This window comes from Zootoca vivipara, chromosome 9 (assembly GCF_965207765.1).
Source record: "Zootoca vivipara chromosome 9, rZooViv2.hap1.1, whole genome shotgun sequence".
Classification (NCBI taxonomy): Eukaryota; Metazoa; Chordata; class Lepidosauria; order Squamata; family Lacertidae; genus Zootoca; species Zootoca vivipara.
Window position 1 is genome coordinate 57,082,922 of NC_142592.1, and position 24,953 is coordinate 57,107,874.

Sequence of the window (24,953 nt, forward strand, 5' to 3'; positions counted from 1 at the left end):
GGGCGTGGCAGGGTGCCGCTCTCAGCACTGGGCCACACCTGCAGACTACCTGGGGCCATCAGCTTAATAGTGCCAGCCTTCTTCCTGAAGGCAAGGACCCTTCAGGGTGTGGATGGCATAAGCCAGCATCGCCAGGGAATGTGTGTGCAGCGTGATCAGTACAGCCGCTGCCAGCATGGGCAAGCACCGGGAACCCACCAAGTGATAGGAGCGAGTCAGCAGGAAATCACACCGAGCAAGTTGGAGTTAACTCTTTATTAGCAAAAACACGATCTTCATAGACTTGGCTGAGTGTCAGGCCTAATGAGCAGGGCAACCCATCTGTGGTAGGTCTTGCCCCCATGAAGCAGAGACTAAAGGTCCCCACCCTCCACAGCCATCTACCTCCTCTCCAGAGGTTCCCCCCCCCAAGCAATCGGAGACCACACCTGCATACCTGCCTTTGCTCCTCCCGATTCATGCCTCTCCTAGTTCTGGGACACCAGAAGGGATGGGAGCTTGTTGCAGCAGGATGAGGAGATACCCATGCCTCTCCCTGACCCATCTTTGCTTCCTGCCTTCCCTCCTCTCCTGCTTCAGCTTCTGCCTTTGATTCTGGACTTCTCTCGGCCACAGACTCTTCCTGCTCACTAAATCCTATTACCTCTTTAGCTTCCAACACCTCCTCCGCTCTGTCTCCTCCCTCTTCTCACTGTGACCACTCATCATCATCCCACCACCACTCCCCAGGCTCTAAGCCTTCTTCCCTTGGGGGTTCCCCAGCCGGTGCCTTCCACCATTCCTCTGCATACAACCAGTCCATGACACCAAGGGCAAATGAACTGGGGACCCCAAATCTTGGAGCCAGATCTGAACTTTGGAAGACCAATAAGTGTTTGAGTCTATTGTCTGGCTGTTGGTTAGAAGCTATGAGCCACACCAGTGATAGAACAACTGTCAGGGACTCCTGGCAGTTATGGTGAACTTATTTACTATTGCATGCACTTTTCTCTTCATAGTGGATCAAGGCCTCCTCCTCTGGGAGCTTGGCTAACGTTTTTGGATTACGCTGCTTGGCAAGGGCCTCCAGCTGTCTGGCCAGCACTGTCGAGTAAAGCAGGCAGCGCAAAGCCCTGCCACATAAGTCATGATGTTGGATAGACTTTCCTCCTGACAGCTTTGCATTCAACAGCGGCCTCCCTTTGATGGCGCGAAGCCCTGCAGATCTGGAGAAGGAGAAGCTCATCCATTAGGCAACTATCTACTTGAACTGAGAATTGAGCACATCCATCAAGGCCAGACTGCTCCAAGCAGAAAACCCAGTGGCTGTGCTAGAGTCCAGAGACTTCCCCTTTCACAAAGCGAGCACCACACTTCTCCAAGAAAACCATCTGCAGAGCAGGAAAAGGAGGGGAGGGGGGCAATGGCATGTTGTGGTGGCTGAGAAATCCCTGCTTCAGAGAGGCTGGGCTAGCATAGTGTTGTGGCTAAAGTGCTGGGCATGCTAATAATTTTTATCAGCTTTTCAGTGATAAATGCACTGCATGAAGTCAGAAAATAGAAATTGAATATAACATGAAATACAAAAACAAACAACCATACCACCCTCCCCTCTATGCCAGAAGCCAGGAAACGGATCTTATTCATTCTTATGTATTCAATGAATTCTTATGTATTTTTCTTATGTATTATGTATTGTTGCCTGCTTCATTCATTTTCTGTTTTGCTCTTGCAGGGACCTTGCAGGGCATACCATCAGGACAATGTTACTGTTTTCAGCGGCCAGAAGAGATACCCAAGCACAAAGTTCAGAGCAGAAATATAATCATGACATTCAACGCTGGCAATAAGGTATTTTGTAAACCCGGTATTTCAGCATATGTAATAAACGACCACCAAATAGCACAACATGCATCTGATTTCTAAAGAGTTGGCATTTATGCAGGGTGATTTGGGTTAAAAAAAACACCCAATCCCAGAGCTTCCTGGTTGATCTTGAACCAGTCACTGCAGCCCTCTTTGTGCATTTCTTCTAGTGCCATGCCCCTCCCCAATCATCCAGCAGTTCCTCACCCCCCACTCAACTATCCATCACGAAATTGCATTTGAAAACTATCAAAGGAGAGAGAAGATTTCAGTGACATTCTCATGCTTTGGGTACAGGGATCTAACCTTCCTCCTACTCTACAAATCATCACACCAGTGTTCTGCACTTTGCAGCCTCCCCAGGTGCCAGCACTTTAATTAGAGCCCAATACTGAGTCTTATACTGAGTTAGACCCTTGGTGCATCTAGCTCAGACATTCCCAAACTGCGGCCCTCCAGATGTTTTGGACTACAATTCCCATCTTCCCCGACCACTGGTCCTGTTAGCTAGGGATCATGGGAGTTGTAGGCCAAAACATCTGGAGGGCCGCAGTTTGGGGATGCCTGATCTAGCTCAGCACCGTCTCCACTGACAGTGGCATGTAGTCAATACACAGACACTGAAATTCAGGTAGGAGTCTCTCCCAGCCCTACCTGGAGATGCTGAGAATTGAACCAGGAACCACCTGCGAGCAAAGCAGACACTGAACTAAGGCTCCTCCCACAACATTGCTCCCTGGAAATAAGGTGGGACTTAAAATGCTAGCCAAAACAATGCTTTCAGTCGTTCATTCCCATTTATCTACAAAATTGGGATCCTCGCTGCCTGCCTCTCTGGGATATTGTACTGACGATGTCTGCAAAGGACTTGGAATGTGCTATATGAAGACTAAGTATTAGCATTCAGAACCAGGCATTGACATTTTACCATTTTCCGCAGCAGCAACTGTTTTGCTTTCACACCCATCCTCCTCAATACGCTTGAACCTGAACAATTCCTCCAGTCAGAGGACAAAAACGGGCAAACTGCTAATTTTTAAGTGGAGACCAAAAGGAAGGTAATCGGTTAAGCAGCAGGATGGCAGCTTTTCCCTCCACACAGCCCCTGTTCCAAAGAGTTAATGCTTTGAATGAAGTCAATTGCGGCAAAGCTGGGCCATTCCAAAAAGTCATGCTGACCTCCTCTGATGAAACGTTTCATTTGTTTACCACTGACTTTCTATGACAGGAGGAGGGAGCCTTTTTCAGCTCCAGGGCCACATCCTTCCCATGGGAAATCTTCCAGGGGCCGCAGGCCAGAGGTGGTCAGGGCCAGGGGTTTACCTCTTACCCCTGTGAAATAAAACCAGGAGGTTTCTACATATGCCTCTCTTTATTCTCCATCCAGGCAGACAAGAGGCATTATCACAATTCAAGAAAAAAAATGCTCAAGGAGGACACAGTGCAGGGCCATTGAGGGTGTGTGGCCTGGGGCAGGGGGTGTGGCTTCAGGAGGGGTGTGGCCTGGGAAGAGTCCTAAAGACCAGACCAAGACAGGCCTGTCCTAAAGACCAGACCAAGACCAAGACACACCTGTGGCCTGAGGTTTTTTCACCTGTCTTCCAGGAAAGGCTACTCAACCAAGCTACCCTACACAGGTTTGTCCTAGTAGTGGCCAAATTTTTATTCCACAGAAGGGTGAAGACAGTCTACTGACTCTGAAGGTAGCCCCTCTCCCGTTGCCCCTATTTGCTGTTCCAGAAGACTCAGTGAGACCATGGTGGGTGGTCGGGTTTGGTCACCAACACAATCACAGTGCGATGCCTGTTTTAAAAGAAACTCCCACATCTTGGCTCAGGTCAATTCTTGTGACCTTTTCTGCGTGGGGCAACAGCTTCAGAATTTATTTAATGCAGCGATAGTGGCTAAAATGTTCCAACCTTTTAAAAAATAAAACAGAATTACGGGTGTGAGGGGCCTTAGCTGGATCAGACCTCTGCTGTGTGTGTGCAAAAATATGTCTTAAAAACACGAGAAAACAAAGCAGAATAAGGAGCAATGGAAGAGAAAGCAGACATACCTGACTTTCCCACTCCGGCTCGGCCAAAGATAGCCAGTTTCACTTCTGCGCTCTTAGCCATGGCGGGGAGAAAATGGAGGCTGGCGGAAACGTCACTGGCTGAACCAAACTGGCACGAGGGATGAACAGCCAAGTCCTTTCTTCCGCCTTACCGTGCCATTGTGATTTTCAAGCAGGGCCTAATGGAAAAAGACCCACCAAAGAGAAGGAATGAGCAGGTGAACAGGGGTGCTACCAACCACTGCCAAGGTCTCAGCAGAGGGTTGAGGTGTGTCCTGTTTTTCAAGGACCCACAGGGAGAAATTTCTGTCACATGCTGCCCTCAAATGATAAGCCATGAACCTAGAACCAATCTCTTTTCTAAAAACTCTTCGGGCATGGGGGAAGAAGAAAAAGAGCAAAAGCTGTATTTCTTTATATTGTGTATTACATTTACCTAGGCTAGGCTGAGAGAGAGTGACTAGCGTAAACCCACCCAGTGAGTTCCATAGGTGAGTAGGCATTTGACCCCTGGTCTCCCAGGTCCAAGTCTGGCACTCTAAGCCACTGCATCACGATGGCTCTGTTCAGAAGAATCACATGATCATAGCTGCCAAGTCTCCTGTTGAAAAATCCGGGATCAGCAGCGGCGCGGCACCGGAAGTCGCTTCTATGCATGTCTGGACATGCGTAGAAGCAACTTCTGATGCTGGCGCTGCCCGATTTCCGGTGCCCAGACATGGGCAGAGCGGCACCGGAAGTCGCTTCTACGCATGTCCAGACATGCGCAGAAGGAGCCTCCCTGGCAGGTAGGAAATCGGGGGATTTACAGGATTTTATTCTATGCGGGATAACAGTGGGAAACAGATTAAAATCCGGGGGTTTCCCGCGAAAAAGGGGAGACTTGGCAGCTATGTCCCATATATATATATATATATATATATATATATATATATATATATATGCATACAAAATATTTGCATACAAAAGGTGTGCAAATCATGTGGAAATCTTGGCAAGAACCCTATTCCCTGAGCTGCTACCTTTCCACATAACTTCATGTTAAGAGCTCTGCTGGATCACGTCAAAGGCCCATCTATCCCAGCATCTGGTTCTCACAGTAGCCAACCAGATACCTGGTGAAAGTCCAAAAGCAGTATCCGAGAAATGCCACAACTGACTTGTGATTCCCAGCAACTGGTTTTCAGAGGCGTTCTGCCTTTGACAGTGAAGGTAGAACATGTGTGTCTTTTTATGGGGGGCAGCATTCATCCATATTATTCCTCTGTTTGCATTTGGAAGTAGCACAGTCCCAGGAGCACCACCCTGCAAAGAACTTTTGACTGAGCAACAAAGCCCTAAGATGCCACAGATCAAAACAGGAGAGGGTTCTTGCTATGTGGTATCGCAGAGAAGATGCCACTGTTTTCTTCTCAGTGAAACAAAGGCACAAGTTCTGCCCACTATCCAATAAGGATCAAGACCCCTCACTCCACAGTGCCCAACCCCATTATTGGGTTTTGCAAAACTTGCAGAAAACCTAAGCCCAGTTTTGCAATGTCCTTAAACCTTCCCCAAATCTGGAATTTAGCTTTCAGGCCTGCGCATCAACAACATAATGCATATTCCCGTACACCCACCCCCAATTTCTTTTTGTAGAACATACTAAACAGTACAATCCAATGTGCTGTTGCATGAAGCAGGGAACACAGATCAAGTGCCAAGCCCCTAATGTGGCCTTAATGGAGCAATCCATTTTGCATCAGCACCATAACCGACCCAAGCCTTGGTGCAACAGCAGAAGCCATTGGTACTACAACACATGCATCTTCTGCCGATTCCTGTGCAGCTGAGTTTCAGGAAAAAGAAGTTGTGCAGCAAAGCAGATGGAGGAGTGCAGCTTCCAGCAACCCATGGTATGGAGCCCATAGGGTAAAAATTGACAACCAGTCCCTCCATTTGGTCCTGCTTGTTTCAGCCCCCTCCCTCCCTCCCTGGCTCCCTCACCCGCAAACCCAAGACCTCTCCTCCCTTCTGCTCTTCAATCACATTTGAGGACAACACAATCAAAGCTCTCTTTAGCAACCCCCCCCTGTGTGTGGGCATCACAGCTCGTGGCAGAGTCTATGCCTCATTATGCACAATGGCTGGTCACTTCAAAAAAACAGAAGCACAAAACAGTTTGCCTTAAAAACATACTTTAAAGGGCATAATCAGGAAATAACTCTGCACAAGCTTCTATTACAATTGGGAGGAAAGGGTTAAGCAGCCCGTTACTAGCTGTCAACATTTAATCATTTCAAAGTATGGCCCTTGTTTAAAAAATGATATGCCAATCCAGATTCAGACCGTTTTTGAGGGTGCAACTCTGTGCTTCCCTGTATTTAGGGGAGCTTTAATTTGGGGCTTTTCAGTGGTTCTATCTTGCTTGCATAACAGAAAATGTCAACGTCATGTTTGGCAAAATCAGCTATCAGTTAATAGATACCATAGGACACACAACCGCTGAATAAAGTCTGAACATTCTTCAATATAATCGGCTCAAAATACTGAAAAAGTTCCATTTCCACCCCATTGTCACGCCAGCCAAGATAGCTGCAATTATTATTGCCAGCAGTTGGCCTTGGCAATTAACTTCCAATACAGGTTTTTACATTTCTGAATGTATGAAAAACCCATTAACGCCGTTGCAGGGTCAGTTCCCCACAGCCTACTGTAACTCCCTTTATTGGTCCTCAGGAATTACTATAAAAGCCACACCACTTGGGAAAGGTATGGTTCTCAACATTTCCCCCTAAACCAGTGTTTCTCAACCTTGGTTCCCCAGCTGTTGTTGGACCTACATCTCCCATCACTCTTGACTACTGGTCTTGCTAGCTAGGGATGATGGGAATTGTAGTCCAGCAACAGCTGTGGACCCAAGGTTGAGAAACACTGCCCTAAACAAACCTCTGTGCTTTGAAGTGCTCAGAAGCCCTCTGTGCATTCTGCATCCGGGGCAGAGTGCAGGGTTAGGCAAGGTTTAAAAGGTGTTTTATTATAGGGCTCGGAAAAGCTTTCCCCACCCTGCCCCACCCCATCTCACTCATCGGCTTGATGGAGGAGTTCTCTGTGAGAAATGCTAAGAGGTGGAGTGGACCAACACTGACCCCCCTCAACCTTCCCAGTTGCCCACCCCAGAAAAGCATGAGAGTTTAGCATCTGACAACTGTGAGAAAATGTGTGGCCATTTTTGGAAGAGGGTGTGAGTAATCTTTAACTACGCAGAGACGCTTTGCCCAAAATCAAGGGTCCCTCCAGATGTCCTTTCTATTGTGCATCCACAATAATTTGTGCTCATGATAATATTGGGGCAGTTATAAGTAATCAATGACACTGGCTCCCAGGATGTTTCCGAGCACAGTCCAAAATGTTGATGCTGACCTTTAAAGCCCTAAATGGCTTCAACCCTGAATACCTGATGGAGTGCCTTCACCCCCATCGTTCAGCCTGAGGTCCAGCTCCGAGGGCCTTCCAGCAATTCCCTCACTGCGAGAAGGGAAGTTACAAGGAACCAAGCAGAGAGCCTTCTCAGTAATGGCCTCCCATCAGATGTCAAACAGATTAATAACTATATGACTTTTAGAAGACATCTGAAGGCAGCCCTGTACAGTATAAGGAAGTTTTAAATGTTTGGTGTTTTATTGTGCTTTTAATATTTTGTTGGAAAACGCCCAGAGTAGACGGGGTACAAATAAAAAAGTTGTTGTTGTTGATGATGATGTTATTGTTGTTATGTTACAGAGCATATCTGCAAAAAGACTCTGGCCTGGAGTGTCATTTAAAGCCATTGTAACTTATTATTATTTTGCTATGCCAACAATTGACAAGCAACTGCAGAGAGTATTCTTCATCACCCTCTATTTTCACAGGGTGGCTACAAATGACATCAGTTATGTGGGAAAACACAGAAACAAACGTATGCAGAGTCGGACCCACTGATCCATCTAGTCTCCAAATTGACTGGCATCAACTTTCCAGGGTACCAAACAGGTATCTCTTCCACTCCCCAGTCTCCCGGGAGATGCTAGGGATCAAATCTGAGACCTTCTGGCATGCAAAGCAGATGTTTTACCCAATGAGATACAGCTGTTGGATAGCTATTGCTATAGGAACATGCCACACACTCAGAGATACTGTATCTGCATTTATACTAAGGGGGCAAAAGTATGTATGTGTGTGTGTGTGTGTGTGTGTGTGTGTGTGTGTGAGAGAGAGAGAGAGAGAGAGAGAGAGAGAGAGAGAGAGAGAGAGAGAGAGAGAGAGAGAAGAGGGGAACCCTAGCTTCCTCCTTGTTTCCACATCTGTGTTCTAATTTACATTTTTAAAATGTGTTTTCTATTCAGAGTCATTGAGAGCTAGTGACTACCCAGTTGGCTTCATGGCTGACTGGGGATTTGAAGCCTGATCTCTCAGATCCTAGACCAGCACTCTAACCACTAAACCACACTGGCTCTTTTCTTCTTCTTTTTTTGCAGCTGCATCACACTGTTAATGATCAGCTATAGTCCTGAGATCTTTTTCACCCATACTACAGCCAAGCAACCATAATTTGACTTGAGGACTGACAGCTGGGCATGTGAAGTGATTCCACTAGGGTTTTTTGTTTTTGTTTTGGAGGGGTAATGCGAGGCCTTTTGAATGTTCTTGCACAAATGGAGACTTTAGTGCTCCGTGCCAAGTTATTTCACTAAACACTGACTTATTTCACTTTAAGTAAGTTTCTAACACAGCTCTTGCATGATTTATTGGGCTGGCAATAAGTAAATAAATCCAACTTTGCTTGCAACAGAATTTAGAATTCATTTTTTAATGTGTAAGAAGCACATAGTTGGGCTCTCCAAGCTAGCACTCTGATGGGATACCTCAGCCTGTAGAACATGAGATTCTTCATCTTAGGGGTCGAGGGTTTGAGTCCCATGTTGGGTAAAAGATTCCTTCCACCTTTATGATTCCAGGATCCAGGACTTTGCAGTCAGACAACATGGTGATCGCCATCCAACAAGTTCAGCTCACTGAAATCATTTGGTTTAAACATGCTTAATTCTGTTCAGGATTACAGCCGATGCCTTTGAAGCTTTTTTTTCATCACAACTTTGTTCCCAGAGCTATCTCGTTGGCTCAGGGGTGTTTATAATACTGGCAAAAAATAATAATCTACCGAAGGCCTCAGTAGGCCAAAAGGCCGGTTAGAAAGATAAAGTAAAAACAAACCAACACTCTACTCTTCGAAAACATCACCCCAAAGTGTGAAAGCTGTGAAAAAGGACATTTATATGTCATGGGTCATAACAAAAGGGATTGAAAATAAAGCCTCTAATTATCATAATTCCTTTGTGCAAATCTGTGGTGCGACCACACTTGCAATGCCAATGTGAGGTAAACGGCTCACCTCAAAAAGGGTGAGGTAAAGCTGCAAAAAGGTTTAGGAAAAGAGCAAGCAAAATGATCAAGGAGACTGCACAACTTCCTTGTGAGGAAAGATTACAACATTTGGAGCCTTTTGGGTTAGAAATACAGTGAGCAAGGGAGAATGCGACAGAGGAATACAAAGTGTACACGGTGGGAAGGAAAAAAGTTGGTAGGCCTCTCTCAAAATACTGGAACTCAGGGTCATTCAATGAAGCTGAATTGGGGAGGGGGATTATATTTCTGCACTTGGCACATGGGCTCATCCATTCTTTTGCTTGTCCTGGGCCTAGAAACGGAGGTTTTCCGCTTGCCCTGTGCTTTCTAGGCATGGGTCTGAGAGACTTTTTGTTAGACCCACCACTTTCCCTAGGAAAACCTGCCATTTAGCATTCAATCAGAACAAACGTCAATTCGCTTTTACTCTTGTTCGGATTCAGCGGCAAATAACAAGTTTTCTAGGGGGAAAGTGGCAGGGCAAGCAGAAGTGTGGAGGAGCCCACTGTTAAAGCGATGACCTTCACTACCATAAGACGTGATGATAGCTTTTGTCTTCTATTGATTTGGCTAATCCCCTTTTAAAGCCATCCAAGTTGCTGGCTATCAATGGTTGATAATCAGAGAGCGATCAGCGTTACCTTAAGTATTAGAGACAGCATGCCTCTATTAGAGACCAGTTGTTGGGAATCAGAAGAGGGGAAAGGGCTCTCATGTCCTCCTTGTGGGCTTCCCACAGAAATCTGGTTCTTTCACTGTGGGGACAGGATGCTAGGCTACATAGCCCTTTGGTCTGATCTAGCAAAGCTTTCCTTATGCCCATCGCACATCGCGGAGATCCACCACAAAGAACAAATATTATATTCCACGCCTGCCCCACCTCTGAAACTGGTCAGCCTCCAGCTCAAGAAGATGCCCAGAGCTGGAAGACAGCCATCCTGTACAGAACATTGCCTCTCTCTATTACTCATTGCATCTTGTGGATTTCTAAAACCTTTCGTGTGCCTGGGCCAGAGTCAAAGACACCTGAACACTGATAATATTTGCAAGGAGATGGCAAAAAAAAAAAGTGGCAGAGAAGTTGGCAACGTGATGTTAGCAAAAGGAGCGAAGGAAATGTTCTTGAGCTTTGCAGAAGTAACAGAAAAAAATCTGACTAGGAGCTCTGTGAGACTAACATTTTCATGCTAAATTAAACAAAGCAGGAACTTTCATTCATCCTTGCAAAGCTATTTTTAAAAGCCACACGTAAAACAAAGCAGGCATATGCATCTATTTCCGGTCTTGGCTACTGTGCAGCTTTGTTTCTTGGACACAGTCAGGACGCCAGAGAAACGCAGCATTGACAAGGTGTCCTGATGAAAGTGTTTCTGATCGCCCAGAAGGTACAGCAAGAATCAACAACTGGCAACCCCAGGTATTAATCTGCCCCACCAATTGCTAACTTCAGAGGCAAAAGAAAAGCTGATGAAACAACTCGTGGAACTTGATAGGAGACTATTAAAAAAGCAGCAGGTGTAAAACTAAAAAGTGCTGCTGCTGTTCAGGGCTTATTTTGGAACAAAACCTTTGCCTAAAAGGTGGGCATGATATACTATTTTCAAAAACTGTACTGTGGTTCTTGCCCCCCTTGAGTTCCCTTTTTTGAAAATAAGGCAGGACAGAATTTCCCCCCTAAAAATAACAAAAAATAACATCCTGCTCCATTTACTTTATTTCGATAACAAGCAAGTTTAAAAAAAATGGAAAAGAAATGAAAGAAAAGTTAATTTTTAAAAAGGGAAAGTTGTCACAATTGCCAGTAAACAAAAGTATAGGATACAGTTTTGAGATTTACCGAGTCCATAATAAGGCATACCAAGAGGGAATGGATGTTTGGTCTATATAATTACAAAGCGTCCCGTGGTCTAAAGCAAAACAATTTCAAGCTTTTATTTTTATTTTTTTTTAAAAGACTACAAAAAGTAACCTTGAGCTGTACCAAACTGACACACTAGCATAGCTCTTTGGTAGCTCCTGAGCTACCAAATGGTCTCAAGCATTTTGGCCCCCAGACACTTTTAGCTTATGTAAGGTTCCCCCCCACACACACACACCCGAAGGGTGATTTGCCAAAGCTTGGAATACTACGTAGTAGTTCAGATTGAGCTCGAAATAAAACATGTTTTCTGTGTCACTAAGATCACCCTGAAAATACATGAATTAAGGATGGAGGTCTGTACCCTGCAAGCATGTGCAGAGCGCCTTTCTCAGAGCATTGAGATAGCCGCAGCTGATCCCCAAATATCTGCATTTGGTCTAGGCATGCAGGGAGAGTGCAGGGCTTCTGAGCAGCCTTGCTCCCAAGCAAGGTGAATTAAGATCTGGCCTAGACTTTGGTGGTGGCAGCAACATATAACATGAACTTCTTTTAAGAAAAAGAAAACTGTGCCTCTGAACATATGCAGAGTACCTTCATCACTCGTTTATAACTCACCCTTTTTCTAAAGAGTTCAGGGCAGCATACCTAGTTCTCCTTCTTTTTAACGTCACAACAACCCTGCAGTGTAGGTGGTATGTTAAGGTGGGGGGGGGTAGCTCAAAGTCACCCAGTGACTTATAGAGCTGCAGTAGGGGATCTGAACTTAAGGGCCCTTCTAAGATATCCTTTTTTATTGTTCATCCATGATGATCACTCATGGTATCAGGGTGGCCATACGCAAACCCACCATCAATACTGTTTGCACCTGCGAAAGTTTTGGGGCGGACGTACTGTTTCATTCCCAAATCAGTGCATGTCCCATAACTTCCTGCAGAATTTCCACAACTTTTAAAGACCAAAACCATTCCTTTGGTTTTTGTCCGGCTTTTGTTAACACTTTCGTTGCCTCTATAGCCATCGTGAGATGACATCGGAGAAGCGTCGCAGAAGAGCTGGTGAAACCGACTCAAGTTTGGATGGTCCAGTTGGCGCTCTGAGTGCTGGATCAGGACCTGGGAGACCAGGGTTCAAATCCACACTCGGCCACGAAGCTTGCTGGGTGACCTTGAGCCAGTCCCAGTCTCTCAACCCCAAACCTACCTTGCAGGGTTGTGATGATAAAATGAAGAGTGAGGAGAACCACATTGGAGGTTCCTTGGAGGAAATGCTGGTATATAAATTCAATTCATTGCATTCAATGCAATGCAATGCAATGCAATTCAAAAATAAAATAAGTACCAAAATCCACCACTATCATTCCATCACACCCCCACAAAAACACAGTCGGGGGGGGGGCTCCCAGTCTCTCCAGCCCTAGCAGCCCAACATTGCCTTGGCGGGTGGAAAAAGTTTCTAATATTGAGAAGCCGGGATTCCTAAACAGCCCAGGTGCCTCTGGATTCCTAAACAGGAAGCCAGGATTCCTAAACAGCCCAGAAGCACCAGCTTTGGTGGAGTCTGCCCACTTCCTCAGAGGCTCGAAAGCTTCTACCCCCATAAATCTAGCAGCCTTTAAAGGTGCCAGGAGATGCTTTCGGAGAAAGAGGCAGAAGACGCCAACCTCTCTGCAACTAACTCCCTCAACCTCTTCTACCCTGGAGAGGAGCGAAAAGCTTCAAAATACACACACACCCAACAAGCCTTCCTGCACCTGCCTCCTCAGCGGCTGCAATCCTGCCCTTCTCCCTGGGAGTAAGTCCCAATGAACGTACTTCTGAGCAGACATAATAGTGAGAGTGCCGGACCAGGACCTGCGAGACCAGGATTCGAATCCTCGCTCGGCCATGAAGCTTGCTGGGTGACCTTGGGCCAGCCGCTGCCTCTCAAACTAACCTACCTTGCAGGGTTGTTGTGCAGATTAAGTGAGAGGGAGAAAAAAAGGTGGGGGCATAAATGCAATCTATAAAAAGAATAAACAAGATATGTAAGATTGCAGTTTTGTGTTGCTGTTGTTGCAAAGAAGGAGGACCCCTTCCAGGAAGTGCGTCTCCTTTTTCACTCTCGCGCTGTCATTTTCTGCCTGACAATCATAGAACCGTAGAGTGGGAAGGCACCCCAAGGGTCATCTAGTCCAACCCCCTGCAATGTAGGAATCTTTCGCCCAAAGCGGCACTGGAACCCACCACCCTGAGATTAAGAGTCTCATGCTCTGGCTGCTTTCAAACCTGGGAGATTTCTCTCCGCTCTCCTCCCCGTTCATCCTTGGGAAGGACGAAACAAAACTCTTCCTTTCTGGCACATTTTAAATGCAATTACCCGCCCACGATCCCGGAGATCTGCAAGCTTGTGGCGGCGGCACATTTTTCCTCGTGCTTTTGCCGCAGCGATTGGGGGGGGGGGGCGGAAATCACCATTCCAAACGCGCAGCGACCCTCGATCTCCCATCCGGCGAAACCGACTCACCTCGCTCAGCCTGCACTTCGGAAGGCGGCCCCTCGAGGTCAGGTCTTTGCCCGCCCGCCTCCAGCCCGGCGACCCTGCGGCGCTGCAGCAGCTAAGGGACCCGGCGACCGGATCAAAGGCGCCGCCTCGGCCGCGGAGCCATCGATAACCTCCCGGATTCTTCGGCTAGCGGCAGAGACTGCGGCGTTAAAAAAGACGGCGCGGCGCGCAGCGCTCCAAACCAGCCCGGCGCGTCTCCCTCGCTTGCCGGCAAAGCTGTGGGAGCAACGAATCACGCCGCCGGTTTTTTCAATAGGGGGAAAGGAAGCTCTAGGGCGCCACCGGCAGGCCGCCGGGCTTCAAGGCGGCTCGGGGGACCGCATACAAAAAAATGGCAGCCGAAAGGTGGGGAAGCGGAGTTTATTTTCTAGGGTGCCCGTTTTTGCGCAGCGAGAAGAACGCACGACCCAAAAAGTTGGAACGGCTCCCCGATGAGGAAAGGTTGCCGCACTGGTTTGTTGTTTAGTTTGGGTAAAAGGCGAGCAAAGGGGAAGCGTGGAGTACAAAATGATGCGCGGGAATGATAAAAGTGCCTAGAGCAGCAGCAGTTCTCAATTGTTTGCCTCTGGGCCACACTTTCAGCATAAAAATTTGCTCACCGAATTTTTCTCTCTATAAGAAATACATTGGAAAACAAAAAGAAACAACCCCAGCGGTGCTTGATGAATAACATAGAACACAACTGCTTTATAATATGATCAGGGCCAGTACCTAAAACAATGCAGCTACCGAAGAAAACGAATCATTCCCAAAATATAAGTATAAACGGAAATTGGGATTGTCCTCAGCTTCACTTGATGCTCTTGCTCTCCTTCTGGAAAGATATCTATCCATCTTCTGCAAATAAATAAAGTGTGGTATTATACTATATTATTACACACAAATGTTGAAATGTTTACTGGAATGTGACTGTCCTTGAATCTTCTTCCCACCACTCTTGCCATCCTCTTCTACCAGACCTGTGTGGTGCACCACACCCTGTGAGAACCACTGGGGTAAATAAAACTTTCCCTCCTCTCCTGATACTGAATGTTGGATAAAGCTGAATGTTGAAAGGTTCAGGGCAGGTGAAAAGAAAATGCCCCCCCCAATGGTGCATGTAGTTAAACTGTGGAACTCTCTCCCACAAGAGGCAGCGATGGCTACCAACTTGGATGGCTTTAAAAGAGAATTAGAGAAGTTTGTGGAAGGCTATCAGTGTATTCCACTTCTACTGTCAGCTTGGGTTGATTCTTAATATCAGCCTGTTGCCCTTCAGATTTTTTGGACTGAAACGATGATCATCCCTGACCTTTTGGCCATTCTGGCTGGTGCTGATGAGAGTTGTTCAACACATCTGGTTGGGAACAGAGGCTGTCTATCCTTGGCCCCTTTTCTTTCTTTTTAATAATCTTTATTGGTTTAAAATACAGACATAAACATAAAAGATCATTTACAGCAGAAACAAAGACCCTGGCCCCTTTTCAATACCAGTTCAAATTATGAACTTACTGGATGCGCTTTCGAGTGAAGTAGCCTCTGGAGCAATTTGTGACCAAATTCCACGTCCATATATATTTGCTTTATTCGCAGCGAACATTTTTCTTTAAGAGTCCTTTAACAAGATATAACAGGGTGCTTTGGGGAGCGAGCTCATTTCCTCACTTTGAAAAGAAGCACGTTCCCAATCAGTTGTTGCTGCTCAGAGGAGAGGTTATTTTTAATTCAAGGTACTCTCTTAGAAACGAGACGAGGCTTGCAATAAGGGGAGAAAGAATCAATACTGGTCCATAGAGGTTTTCTGGCGAATTGTCTTTGCAACCCACATGATGTCTGCTTCAATGCAGACGTGGAAATTGGTGATGAGTCAAACCCCGATAGGACTAGAATTTCTGGTATTCTTTTTCCACAATGGCTCTTAGGCACTGAGCTAGAGGCTTGTGTAACTACACCCCACCCTCCCAAAATATACCACTCCCCGAAAAGCCAGTGCCCTAGGTACATGCTTCCCCACTTTGAAATAATATATATTTATTAACAGTAGAAAGATGAAGATAAAGATCTGGCAGGTAAGTGCTAGAATTCAGGTCTTAGCCCATTCATATAGTCCTGTCTTAGGGCCTTGTTCGTTTACCTCCATCTCCCACCTGCTTAATTGGTCTATTAATCAATTGCTTTCGATTTCCCTCCTCAGAAGCATGCCTGAAGGCTTTTGAAAGAAAGCGAGGCATTGATATTCCGCCCCCCTCCAAAGCAAGCAACCCACCCTCCCAATTCTTCAGAAAGCATGTGCCCCTTAGCGAAGCAGGCAGCAGATTTATTAGTGTGTTATGTTGATACCTACTGTGGCATTTATTTATTTATTAAAAAAAACAAAAGTCACCCAAGTGGAATTTAAAAGTTAGAAAGCTACATAGCGGGGGGGGGGGAGCAATAATGCTTATTCCATGAGATCATTCATTGGTGCCAACTGCTTGGTGCGAATGCAGTTTGATAGCACCACCTACAGGCCACGTTTGTGCTCACAAAAGGCTGGATTAAAACACTCCCATCAGCATTCTATCTTATCACTGTGGGAACTGGTGAAACTTTGTGACTCCTATTAATTTTCAGTATCTATTTGAGGTACGGATATCAACCTCACACCATGAAACTTTAAGAAGAGACACCTGATTGCAAATGGCTCCGGTATATTTTTCTCTACAGTAAGACGGCGTTTCCGTGCGCTGCTCTGGTTCATCAGAAGCGGCTTAGTCATGCTGGCCACATGACCTGGAAGCTGTACGCCGGCTCCCTCGGCCAATAATGCGAGATGAGCGCCACAACCCCAGAGTCGGTCACGACTGGACCTAACGGTCAGTGGTTCCTTTACCTTTAAGCGGGCTATAAATCAACTAAATAAAGGAAAGAAGGTCTTCACACTGTGGTGGAATGCCAGCAAGCATTAAGCAAGATGAACTTCCCTACATAAGGAGTTACAAAGTCTGGGTGCCCCCATTCACGTGAATCAAAGGGGACAGCTGAGCACCCTCAAAGGGATGTGTGTGAAGAGATGCTCCATTCATTTCATAGAATCGTAGAGTTGAAAGGGACGATGAGAGCCATCTAATCCAGCCCCCTGCAATGCAGGAATCTTTTGGCCGACATGGGGCTCTAACCCATGATTCTGAGATCAAGAGTCTCATGCTCTACCAACTGAGCCATCCCAGCACTGGAGCCCCAGTGTCTACAGCAGGCATCCCCAAACTGCGGCCCTCCAGATGTTTTGGCCTACAACTCCCATGATCCCTAACTAACAGGACCAGTGGTTGGGGAAGATGGGAATTGTAGTCCAAAACATCTGGAGGGCCGAAGTTTGGGGATGCCTGGTCTACAGCAAGATGGTTGATTGGAGTGACTTGAGAGGAAGGTAGATGCAGTTGTTGGCTATCTCAAAAGACAACGGAAGAGTGCGCCTCAAACTGTTGGAGAGTTACAGCACCTTCTGTGGCTGCAGAGACCGATATGGGAGAGACATATTTTATTGCATGAAGGCATCCCACTTTGCTGCTACAGGTGCACCATGGCGTTTCAAAGAACCTCACTTTCTATCACTGCCCTATTCACACATGCATTAAGCAATCTCAGTGCAGTGTTGCCAGCCAGTGTTTCACATTTAACAGAATATGGATTGCTGTATATTTTAGGTTTGCTTGCAGGGAGATGAAATCCCTTGTCCAAAACGCAGTGAATCAATCGGTCTAAACATGAATGGTTCTGAAGCTAAGCAGCAATCAGCCAGCAGTGAGCTTTCATCTGTGAATCAATCCTGCTTCCCCCCCCCCCCAATTGCCTTAGTGTTGCTAGACTAAAAGGATTGGCCCACAGATTGGCTTGTTGACCAGCCCCCTTTTTTTCTTTTTTTGAATGAACAAAAAGGGAAGCTGATGGGAATATTTACCGGCTCTGTTGCCTGGATACTGAAAGACAATTTGTTGGCTGCAGCCAATGGGGTGCCATGAAGCATTTGGATGAAGGGCCACGTTCTTTGTTAGCAATTGGTCTGAAGAAGGCAAACTAAAGATTGCGCTTCATAATCCACTTAACGTGAGATATGAAAAGATCTACATGGGTGGCACAATGGGTAGTAAGGCAATTGTACTGACTGATATGGCTACCTATAGTGTCAGGCAGTTCTTCCTTCCTTCCTTCCTTCTCTTTATTTGGCTACAAATTGTTGTATCCTATTAGAAAGGTATGTAGCTGTGATGGGACATGACTATAGGGAAGAGATACAGCACTGGTGAATTTGCCACTACCCTACTGCAGCTGGGCTTCCCAGGTTCACCTGATCACTTCTGAGCCGCTTAGCTGCAGTTTCCCTTCCTGCCACTCTCAAGGCGGGGGCACTGTGGAGCAGCATCCCCTCTCCTACGCCAGGTTGCTTGTTTCAAAGCTTGAGCCTGTTGCTGCCTCCATGCATCTCGTTTGGCCTTGGTGGAGCTGCTTCGAGGGGCCGCTGAGTGGCTGCTATTTTGTGACCATGGCCCCAAACGTAGACAAGTTTAGTTTCTGTAATCATCAACTCTTCGTCTAGACAGACTGATTACCATTTCCGAGAGACAGAAAAGGTGGCCAGATGGCATCTGTTTCATGGAGAAATCTTTCAAAGAGGATTAATTTTAACACGAACGCTACACAGTAATGGGCAACCAGTCTAGGTTAAGCTGGATGTTTCCACGAGTCAGTGCAATTAAAATGGATTTGCACAAGTTTTTTGAGGATCTCTTGGGGCTCCAGAGAAATCCATCACATGCAGAGAATTTCAGCACTGGAAATATCCACTTCCAAATGTAAAAATCAGCACCCCTGACAGATTCTAGGCTCCTGAACATTCACCCTGATTTGCTTGCACAAAGCTTACGAGGAGGTTAGATTCTATCTCAGGCATCCCCAAACTTCAGCCCTCCAGATGTTTTGGACTACAATCCCCATCATCCCTGACCACTGGTCCTGTTAGCTAGGGATCATGGGAGTTGTAGGCCAAAACATCTGGAGGGCCGCAGTTTGGGGGTGCCTGTTCTATCTGGTCTTTATTGAGTGTTTGTTCTGGTTTGTTTTGTAAGTAGGTTATGCAAGCAATGAGCATTCATCCTGCATTCATCCTGCTTTGACTACAAGGTTTTTAGATGTCTTCCTGTAAATCATCGCTCTCCCCACGCTTTTCAATGTATACCCACGTCACTTTCCTAACTGCAAAAGTATGTTTCGTTTTAAAAGTGGATTTGTTGTGCTAGGGTATAAGTTTTGGGAACCTCAAGGTGTCCATTTTATTGTGCTTTCCTGATGTTATGGGAGCAATCCTAGACAAGCATAGAACCGTAGAGTTGGACGGAACCGCAAGGGTAATCTAGTCCAACCCCCTGCAATGCAGGAATCTTTTTGCCCAATGCAGGACTCAAACCCACGACCCTGAGATTCAGTCTCAGTTATAAGAGATCACACTTTCAATACCATTTGCTTCTACTAAATGTCTATAACTTTTTATGCCACAGCTGTTCTGGATTTTTGTTACCGTTTTGCTTTCATTGTACTGTAGTGCAGTAGTGCCCCTCCAGATGGCACTAATGTGGAAGCATTGGGGTAGCATTATGGAACAACTAATAAAGTGTGCAGTGGTGTGTGGACAGTCCATTAATGCAGTCTTAATGCATCTGTGGCATGTTGCAGGACACACCTGCAAAAACAAACAAACCTCACAAACCCCAGCAATCTGCATGGGCTCTTTAACTGCACAAAGCTACATTTCCCAGTTTGTGATCAGAATGATCCTTTCTTCAAATTGCTGGCCGTATGGAGGTGCCATGAAACACTGAGCAGCAGCCCTGCAACATTTTGTTGTAGATCCCACTTGCCATCTACATTCATCTTTGGGGAAAATGTCACCCAGGCCTTTTTATTTGCCAGACTGTCTTCCTGTCTCTGGGAACAATTGTTATGCCCCCCCCACCCCGGATATTTTAAGCTGCAAAGCCTTCAGAGGAGATCTCGGTCGGGCTTCGCTTTGGCTGATTGAATGAAACCATATTTTGCCTGTCCAAGGGGCTTTCTTTAAGCTGATTGAAATGCAGGCTACAATAGGCTTGTTTACTTGTTTGATAGGAAGGGCTAGGAGCTGACTTTACAGCCTCTTCTCCTATCAAGCAGCAGGGAGACATGACTTCTGGGTGGGTCAGTCAGCAAGAGTGTCAGGCAGTAGTTTCAAGGCAAATAAAAGGAAGTGCAGTATTAATAGGTGGAACTCAGTGACTCAATATGTAGTGCATGGATCCGTCTCTGTGCCTCCCCACAAGCAAAGTGACACCAGAAAGGGCCTTTTTGGTGGTGGCTCCCTGTTGGAGGAATGCTGTCCCCAGCGAGGCACACCTGGTACCATCACTATCTGCTTTTAGACACCAGGCAAAAGACTTTTATATCTATGCAGACCTTTGGACCTTAATTTTCTGCATATTTTGAAGTAGGGCTGAATTGGATCTGTTCATTTATGCACAATTGCTTTTAGTCTTGTTTTTAATACTGTATTTATTTTGATGTTTGTTTTTGTAATCTTGGCTGTTTCATAACCACGGGGGGGGAAACCATGCAATTGGCCCTCATCCACATCAGAATCAAAAGTTATTGATTTGCTTTTACAATATTGTATTTACAATACAATACAAAAAAGCCTCACCCTTCCCCCCCCCCCTTTCAAATTCTGACCGTGAAAAGTTAAAGTGTGGCTTAAATTCACGACCTTACAAAAATTGGCTTTTACGATATCGCTGCTGAAACAGACACATGGTAAAATGGAACGGATGTGAGTGCCTACAGAATTTTAAGGGAGCGGCTTATATTCGGGTATTCTCTCCCCTCCCCCTTGAATTTTAAAGGTGTGGCTTATATTTGGGCCAATATGGTATATACCGCTTACTAGAACAAAAGATCTCTAAGCAGTTTTTAAGGCCAAATAAAAGACCAAATAAAATAAAAAAAACATTAAAAGCAAGCTATGTTAAAACAAAAGATAAAGTAAAACCAGAAACTTTCAGGATCGCTTATCAGTCTCTACAACCACAACAGGTGCCGTAACTCTCCAACAGTTTGATTTCAGTCCTGAAGACACACTCTTTCATTGTCTCCTGAGACAAACTGATCCCAGCAACAACAACCTACCTAGTAAGATCATTTGTCAAAATTATATACCTGGGGAACTTGTTGGAACAAAAGGGTTTTGGCAGGCACCCAAAATAATTCAGTGAAGGCACCTGCCTAATTTCAATGGGCAGGGAATTCCAAAGTATATCTGTTGCTATACTGTTCTGCCTAAAGGTAAAGGTAAAGGGGCCCCTGACCATCAGGTCCAGTCGTGTCCGACTCTGGGGTTGCGGCGCTCATCTTGCTCTATAGGCCGAGGGAGCCAGCATTTGTCCGTAGACAGCTTCCGGGTCATGTGGCCAGCATGACAAAGCTGCTTCTGGCGAACCAGAGCAGCGCACGGAAACGCCGTTTACCTTCCCGCCGGAGTGGTCCCTATTCATCTACTTGCACTTTGATGTGCTTTTGAACTGCTAGGTGGGCAAGAGCTGGGACCGAGCAACGGGAGCTCACCCCATTGCAGGGATTCGAACTGCCGACCTTCTGATCAGCAAGCCCTAGACTCTGTGGTTTAACCCACAGCGCCACCTGGGTCCCCCCAAACATTTTGCCACCGTGTTCTGCTCATGACATTTCACAACTGTTAGTTTATGTGATCAAATATGGAAATGGGATGTGGAGCTAAATGAACCTTCCAGAAAGGCAATCCTTTTGTGTGCAGCCAGAGAGATATGGTTGGACCCAAATTTGGGCTGCAACCTACCTAGGAGCAAGCTCCATTGAATTCAATAGGTCTTACTTCTGAGTAGACATGATTATGATTGCACTGAAAGTCATGCTCAGGGTAGATCCAATGGGAAACTTTGACTAAGTGAAGGGAAGGTAGAAGTGTTTTCAAGCTTTATTCCAAATATCCTGTTTTGACTCTCGGTTTCCCAGGTGGTGACCCCGTGCCTGGCCGCACCATTTCAGACTGCAAAGTTGAGACATATATTTGAATGGTCCTAGATAAAAAGAAAGAATGGCAATAATAATCCCCGCACATAGAAAGCTAGCATGTCAGGGCTAAACTGGATTCTAGTCACAGCCTGGCAAGGTTTTTAAGGATACACACCCATCTTTGAAAGGTCTTTCAGTCTCTCTGTCCCTTCTTCAAAATTCAGCGAAGCTTCCCCAGGATGATGAGTTAATAAAGAGATCTCGCTGAGTGAATGGTTTTAATTGTAAATGTCACCCAAGTGTGCGCAAGCATTCTTTAATTTCTCTTAGTTGCTAATGACATTCCTATTCCTAGGGGCGCGATACATTCATTGCAGGGTTTCCCACCCACCCCGTCTTTCTCGCAGAAGAATACTAAGCAGTTGATATATTTTTAATGCCAGTTTAATTAATTCTACTGTGACGGTGCTAATTTATTCAGAAAAGCAAACCACAAATTAAATGTGCCGGATACTGTATGGAATAGAATGTCTTTGGTAATCCGGGGTTGATCTAATTTAATGTGGCGCATTAATATTGATTTCTTTATCTATGCCACATTCCGTTGTCCCCCCCCCCTTTGCAGATGATGTCCTTGGAATAATTAAAGGATGGCTTCTGAACATCTTTGTCGTTCATAAGCATTGATGGATAGACGGGGAACCTGCAACCGCGTTTGGAGATTTGGAGCCGGTGTATAGGGATGAGTGAATCTTTCCATTACAGCTTTTTTGGTCAGTTTCTCATTTTTCCAGTCTCAAGTTCAGTTCTCACATTTCCGCATCAGTTGGAGATCTTTTTTTTTATCTTGCAGAAAAGTTATTGTGAAAATTTACCAGCAATTTATTGCGAATTTCTTCTAATATAAGCATTCTTTTGCATGCAATTCTGCCTAATATACACATTTTTGCAAAATATTTTCCTGTAATGCGATGAATTTTTTTTTGGGGGGGGGGTATGTCGTTTTCACTAATATATGCACTAGTATGTACTTGGCTGGAGAACTGCACTGCTTTGTAATGGAGAAACGCAAATTTCAATTGGTGGCTGTGTTTTGCTTTGTGTTTTGTATTGGAAAGTGCGAATTAAGTAGGCTTGCCTTTAAATATAAAAGCAAACATAAAAGCTATGTATGATGTAACTGTTAAAAATCATAAGCAGTCCAATAAGAACAGCAGCAAAAGCAAAAAGAGACAGAGCCACAAATCAATTTGTTTAGTAGTAATAGAATCAGAAAAAGCATGTTTAAAATGGAAAGTTTTCAGTTGTTGGCAGAGCACAAATAAAAGAATCTCTTGGGGCAATGAGTTCCACTTATTGAGTACCACCACAGAAAAAGCCGGGTGACATGAGAGGGACACAGCATCTGAGGACTTGGGTTCATTGATAAAACACTGTACAAAAGTCACCTTGATGCAATTATTAATTTGTTATGGTGTTTTATCAATGCTCTTGGGTAATGTAGAGTTGAAAAAGATGCCAGACAAGCGCAAGCAACTCTTAAGCTATAGCAAAATGTGCAGGCTGGAGTTCAGGGGTAAATTTTAGAAATATCCCCAACTAAATCTGTGTTTGGGAATGTGGAAAGCAGGCAGAGGGAATCCGTGGAACAAGAAAGTAACAGAATGGGAAAATCCGCTCACCCGTACTTGAATATTCATCTAAATAATCCCGTCTCGGGAGGGAACATGTCACTCTATGACCAAATGCCAACAGAGGCAAGGAATGTTTCTGATGAAACCATGCAGATTGCTTAAATAATGAGCAAAGCTGAATACGGAAAGGGGGAAAATAAATGCAAGCTTTCTGACACCATTTACACCAGTCAAAATCCATCTGCCAAGCCAACAGAAGAGGGAAAGAACAACCTTTGCCCTCTGGAGGGAGACCACTGCCTGACACCCTGACCTTATAGCTCAGGCGGTAAAGCATGAGACTTTTAATCTCAAGGTCATGGGTTCAAGCCCCACTTTGGGTGAAAAATCCCTTATTGCAGGGGGTCGGACTAGATGATGCTTGTGGTCTCTTCCAACTCTACAATTCTGTGATTCTAACATCTGAAGAGCCAGAGTCCTCCCCACCTCCTATCTTCAGCTAGAATATAGTCCACTATAGAAAGGATCAGATGGCCGATTTTGATTGGATGGGTGGCACATGACAGATACAGATTTAGACATATAAAGCTATGCAAGGAAGGTGCCAAACACACTTCTGATGTATAGTGATAATTATATCATTAAGAACTACTCTCTAAGTTCATCCAAACTAAGGATGCAAATACTGTACTGACAAATGTGTACATTAAGGTGAGTATTCACTCTTGATTGGTCGGCATCCGTCTGTCTCAGGAGGCAAGGAAGGAGTGTGCCTTTGGGGATGAGGTCAAGCTGTTGGATGGTTGCATCTACTGCTGTGGCTGTAGAGACTGACATGGGAGAGACATGTTTTGTTGCAGCCGAGGCAGATGAAGGCGTCCAGCTGTGCTGCTGTAGATGCACCATGGCATTTCTTCTCTGTGCTCCTCCCAGCGGTACTCTTAGCTCCATACAATTTCCAGTGCAAGGAACCCTTGATCTTCAATATTTCATAACTGCAAATTTCCCAATATTGGGAAAATGTCAATGGACACTTTGCTCCAACAGGCGCTGGTAGTTCACAAACAGATTTGCATTCAGTTATTGCAGCTTAAACTGTTTGTTTCTTCTGAGGCTTCCCTCTTGTCATTGTGACATGTACTGTATGCAGTATTGATTGATTGGCTGCCCGGCGTGAGTTGCATGCTGCTGATTGGGTGGGTGCATCAGAGCATCCTCATCCGTCCAAAAGCATCAGATTGCTCTGACAGTTTCGGAACACCTTCCATTCTGGGATGCTGCTTGGAGAAACACACTTCAAACAGTCTTGTAGGCATCTCTGTAACACATAGCACATTCATACTTTGGACTGGTACTATTCTGCTATATGAAAATGGAAAATGGGAGGCAATTTCATGCTATGCTAAGCTTTTCAAATTCATATATATATTAAATTAGACCAGAAATGTTACCGGGGGGGGGGGAGGTTTTCTGTTGTGTTATTGATGCCCTTTTCAAATGAGAGATTAATTTCATAGCTGCGTAATTCATTTGGCACTTTTTTGATTTGCAGGTCAGC

General features: G+C 45.4%; 1 protein-coding gene and 1 long non-coding RNA gene across 2 annotated transcripts in view; one reads left to right on the plus strand and one right to left on the minus strand.

Moving 5' to 3' along the window:
- RERG (RAS like estrogen regulated growth inhibitor) overlaps positions 1-13,997 on the minus strand; it is a 95,537-nt gene extending 81,540 nt beyond the window's left edge. The window contains exons 1-2 of the mRNA XM_035126985.3: positions 13,692-13,997; positions 3,905-4,083 (exon numbers count right to left, since the gene is read on the minus strand). Coding sequence (XP_034982876.1) covers positions 3,905-3,965 — 61 coding nt within the window. The 5' untranslated portion in view covers positions 3,966-4,083; positions 13,692-13,997. The remainder of the gene's footprint in view (positions 1-3,904; positions 4,084-13,691) is intronic.
- On the plus strand, positions 1,678-8,547 carry LOC148684654 (uncharacterized). Its single transcript, XR_015951769.1, has 3 exons — positions 1,678-1,830; positions 7,795-7,915; positions 8,401-8,547. It is a non-coding gene; the product is annotated as an uncharacterized LOC148684654 (long non-coding RNA).
- Positions 13,998-24,953: the final 10,956 nt, after the last annotated feature.